Source organism: Oncorhynchus tshawytscha, unplaced genomic scaffold (genome assembly GCF_018296145.1).
Source record: "Oncorhynchus tshawytscha isolate Ot180627B unplaced genomic scaffold, Otsh_v2.0 Un_contig_4324_pilon_pilon, whole genome shotgun sequence".
In the NCBI taxonomy this organism is placed as follows: Eukaryota; Metazoa; Chordata; class Actinopteri; order Salmoniformes; family Salmonidae; genus Oncorhynchus; species Oncorhynchus tshawytscha.
In genome coordinates this window covers 170,001-175,000 of record NW_024609799.1, presented here as the reverse complement: position 1 = coordinate 175,000, position 5,000 = coordinate 170,001, and the positions used below count along the sequence as shown (strand labels likewise).

Below are 5,000 nucleotides of genomic sequence, written 5' to 3'. Positions count from 1 at the left end.
ACCGAGAGGCTCTTTCTGGCTGCCAAGGGAATGCCTGACAGCTTGAAAGACGTTTTGGACACTACAATGAAAATGGGTACCTTTGTTAATTAATAATCCTCTTAAGGATCTCTACAGATCGGTGTCCCACTCACGGGACGGTTGAGCTAATGTGCGCTAATGCGATTAGCATGAGGTTGTAAGTATCAAGAAACATCTGATATTGGCAGAAAGCTTACATTCTTGTTAATCTAACTGCACTGTCCAATTTACAGTAGCTACTACATTGAAATAATACCACTCTATTTTTTGAAGAAAGTGCACAGTTATGAACTTGAAAAGTTATTAATATTCCAATTAGGCACATTTGGGCAGTCTTGATACAACATTTTGAACAGAAATACAATGGTTCATTGGATCAGTCTAAAACTTTGCACATGCACTGCTGCCATCTAGTGGCTAACATCTAAATTGCACCTGGGCTGGAATAATACATTATGGCCTTTATTTATTTTTCTTTGTATTATCTTTTACCAGAACTAATCATAATTGTCACTTGTCTGACCGCTTGATGATGATGACTTTCTCACAAGACTGACCTATCTGGGTTAGGGATGGGCGGTGTACCGTTTTTTGTGATATACCGGTATTGATGCACGGACCGGTTTGGGTTTTTACTTTAACTTCTATACCGGTATTATAATGTTTGGTTTGTAACTTTATAATTACAATAGACATTCTATTCCCATGATTCCAACAGTTATATATATATATATATATATATATATATATATATATAATAATATATATATTAACCCAAGTGTTTTGCTCTAAATCGCAAGTCAAATTGCAACATTTGGTTAAAAATAAGGCCCAGATGACTTGCTCTTATCGTGCAGCCCTACGTGGCAGTGTGGAAATGATCTCAAATGCAGAAATGTATGATTATTAATTATGACTTTTGGGGGGTTGAAGTTGAATTGAACAGTATAAAACAATCAGAATGGAGAAAGAGGTATATTTTGCCACCCTAGGGTCACGCACTACTCATAACCAAATGTAGAACTTTTATTATTAAAAAACATCAAATACTCTCATGCTGTCAATTTAAAAAAAAATACCATTGATATTATATTTTGGCCATATCGCCCAGCCCTAATCTGGGTGATGTTTTTTCTCGCTTGAATGATCTGAATCTAGGATTACAGGGACTCTCCGCAACTATATTCAATGTGCGGGACAAGATTGAGGCTATGATTAAGAAGATGGAGCTCTTCTCTGTCTGCATTAACAAGGACAACACACAGGTCTTTCCATCAGTGTATGATTCTTTTGTGTGCAAATGAACTCAAGCTTACGGACAATGTCATGTGATATAGCGAAGCACCTGAGTGAGTTGGGTGTGGAATTACGCAGGTACTTTCCCGAAACGGACACAAACAACTGGATTCCTTATCCCTTTCATGCCCTGCCTCCAGTCCACCGATATCTGAACAACAGCCTCATTGAAATTGCAAATTGAATTTAATCAGAAGCCACTGACAGATTTCTGGATTGGGCTGCACTCAGAGTGTCCAGCCTTGGCAAATTGTGTTGTAAAGACACTGATGCCCTTTGCAACCACGTACCTATGTGAGAGTGGATTCTCGGCCCTCACTAGCATGAAAACTAAATACAGGCACAGACTATGTGGGAAATGATTTAAGACTGAGACTCCAATACAACCCAACATAGTAGAGTTATGTGCATCCTTTCAATCACACCCTTCTCATTAACCTGTGGTGAGTTATTAAGGTTTTATATGTAAAATGGTTAAATAAAGAGCAACATTATTGATTATTATTATTTGTGCCCTGGTCCTATAAGAGCTCTTTGTCACTTCCCACGAGCCAGGTTGTGACAAACTCACTCTTATGTTTAATAAATGTATCGTATAGTGTGTGTGGAGGCTTACAATGATGGCAAAAAACAACATTTGAGAGTACGCTAACCTGGTGCTAGAGGGGGTACAGCTGACCCTGGTGCTAGAGGGGGTACAGCTGACCCTGGTGCTAGAGGGGGTACAGCTGACCCTGGTGCTAGAGGGGGTACAGCTGGAGGTTGAATGTTTGAAGGGGTACGGGACTATAAAACGTTTGAGAACCACTGCTTTAGCGCATGCCTAAACCAATCCAATGCTGTTACATTTGTAGGGCGTAGTGAACGAGTACACACTTCAGGAAGGAGAGATTATTGGGACGTAGCTAAGGATACGCTGTTAAAGATGTGTCCACAGGGAGCGACAGTTACGGGCCAAAGTATCTGCTTTAAAAACAATAACAATGAATCACCTCTTTTAAACAGGACGGTTGTAGGCTACAAGCACACGTGGTTGCTAGGCAACCGCTACAACATCCACATGAGCTACAAGGTGTTCTGTGGGTGGGACTTCTGTATCCAGGACCCCGAGGTCGCCGACCTCAAACGCAGCTTCATCAGGAACGAACTGAAGGTTAGGGGTGGAAGTCTGTCTGCCCTTTTCAACTCTCTCTCTCTCTGTCTCTCTCCCCATCTCTCTCTCTCTCTCTCCATTATGATTGCTCTGCATCCGTTCCTCTGTCTCTCTCTCTCTGTCTACCACCACGCTCTGTCTCTCTCCCCATCTCTCTCTCTCTCTCTCCGTCTACCACCAAGCTCTGTCTCTCTCCATTATGATTGCTCTGCATCCGTTCCTCTGTCTCTCTCTCTCTGTCTACCACCACGCTCTGTCTCTCTCCCCATCTCTCTCTCTCTCTCTCCGTCTACCACCAAGCTCTGTCTCTCTCCATTATGATTGCTCTGCATCCGTTCCTCTGTCTCTCTCTCTCTGTCTACCACCACGCTCTGTCTCTCTCCCCATCTCTCTCTCTCTCTCTCCATCTACCACCAAGCTCTGTCTCTCTCCATTATGATTGCCCATCTCTTTCTTTCAGTTGTGCAGGGGCGGGGCTGGCAACTCTTTAATTTACCTACAAAGGTTATTCCTCTTCATTCTCTCTCCTTCTTTACCTTTATATTTAACACGCTCGTGTCTCTTCCCATTTCTCTCGTGGCAACAGGTCACCGTTCTATTCCACGCTTTCTCTTTGTCCCTCTATCTCTCCTCCGTCTCCCACCACGCCTGTCCCTCCCTCCCTCCCTCCCTCCACCCCTCCCTCCCTCCCTCCCTCCCTCCCTCTACCTGTCCTTCTCCCCATCTCCCTCTCCCCTCCCCTCCCTGTCTCCCTCTCCCTCTCTCTCTCCCCACGCTCCTCCCCATCTCTCTCTCCCTCTCCCTCTCACCACGCTCCTCTCTCCCCATCTCCCTCCTCTCTCCCACCCGCTCTCCCTCTCCCCCTCCCTCTCCCTCTCTCTCCCTCTACCTGTCTGTCTTCTCCCCACTCCTCTCTCCCTCTCCATTACCCCACTCTGTCTCTCCCCCTCCCTCTCCCTCTCCCACCACGCCTGTCTCCCTCTCTCTCCCTCTCCCCATCTCTCTCCCTCTCCCTCCCTCTACCTGTCCTTCTCCCTCTCCCATTCCACCAAGCTCTGTCTCTCTCCTCTCCCATCTCTTTCTTTCAGTTGTGCAGTGGGCCTGGCCCTCTTTAATTTACCTACAAAGGTTATTCCTCTTCATTCTCTCCCTTCCCTTTATATTTAACCTGTCCTTTCTGTTCTATTCCTTTCTCTTTGTCCCTCCCTCCCTCCCTCCCTCCCTCCCTCCCTCCCTCCCTCCCTCCCTCCCTCCCTCCCTCCCTCCCTCCCTCCTCCCTCTACCTGTCCTTCTCCCTCCCCCCCCTCCCTCTCCCTCTCCCTCTCCTCCTCCCTCCCTCCCCTCTCTCTCCCTCTCCCTCTCCCATCCCTCCTCCTCCCTCCCCCTCCCTCTCCCCCTCTCTCTCCCTCTCTCCTCCCTCTCCCTCTCCCTCTCCCTCCCTCCCCCCTCCCTCTCCCTCTCCCTCTCCCTCTCCTCTCTCCCTCTCCCTCCCCTCTCCCATTCCCTCTCCCTCTCCCTCTCCCCTCCCTCCCCAGTTATACTTAGAAGAGGAGAGGTTCCAGCAGCGTGAGGCCAGGAGGACGTTGGGTCAGTGGGCACACCTCTACTCCCTGCGAGGGCTGCTCCACTTCCTGGTCCTGGTTCTACTGGGCGGAGCCTTCTGTCTCATCTACTATGCCACCATGGCCTCAAAGGCTGAGAGGGTATGTGTGTGTGTGTGAGTGTGCATGTGCATGTGCATGTATTAGTTAGTTATTGATTTAATTAGTTAGTAAATTTATCAGGTTCATTATTTTGGCAACCTTTTTACTCCCTCCCTCCCCCTCCCCGTCTCTCTCCCCCCCCCCCCCTCCCTCCCCCTCCCCCCTCTCTCCCCCACCCCGTCTCTCTCCCCCCTCACCCTCCCCGTCTCCCTCCCCCTCCCCGTCTCCCTCCCCTCACCGTCTCCCTCCCCGTCTCCCTCCCCCCTCACCATCTCCCTCCCCGTCTCCCTCCCCCCCTCCCTCCCCTCCCCCCCCCCCCCCCGTCTCCCTCCCCTCCCCCTCCCTCCCCCCCTCCCCGTCTCCCTCCCCCCCCCCCTCTCCCTCCCCCTCACCGTCTCCCTCCCCGTCTCCCTCCCCCCTCCCCGTCTCCCTCCCCGTCTCCCTCCCCTCCCCCTCCCCCCCCGTCTCCCTCCCCCTCCCCGTCCCCCCCTCCCCCCCTCTCCCTCCCCTCCCCGTCTCTCTCCCCCCCCCTCCCCCTCCCCCTCTCCTCCCCACCCCGTCTCTCTCCCCTCCCCGTCTCCCTCCCCCTCCCCGTCTCCCTCCCTCTCACCGGCTCCCCCCTCCCCGTCTCCCTCCCCCTCCCATCTCCCTCCCCCTCCCCTCCCCCCTCCCCCCCTCCCCTCCCCCTCCCCCCCTCCCCCTCCCCCCCCCCCCGTCTCCCTCCCCTCTCCCTCCCCCTCTCCCTCCCCCCCCGTCTCCCTCCCCGTCTCCCTCCCTCCCCTCCCCCTCTCCCTCCCCCCCCCCCTCCCCCTCCCCCGTCTCCCTCC

At 51.5% G+C, this 5,000-nt stretch overlaps 1 protein-coding gene across 2 annotated transcripts in view; it reads left to right on the top strand.

Annotated features, from left to right (window-relative positions):
- The window catches only part of tmc8 (transmembrane channel-like 8), a 27,033-nt gene that overhangs the window by 15,129 nt on the left and 6,904 nt on the right, over nt 1-5,000 (top strand). For both annotated transcript variants that reach the window (XM_042318287.1, XM_042318286.1), the window contains 2 exons: nt 2,323-2,470; nt 4,006-4,173. In XM_042318287.1, the coding sequence (XP_042174221.1) occupies nt 2,323-2,470; nt 4,006-4,173 (316 nt within the window). The remainder of the gene's footprint in view (nt 1-2,322; nt 2,471-4,005; nt 4,174-5,000) is intronic.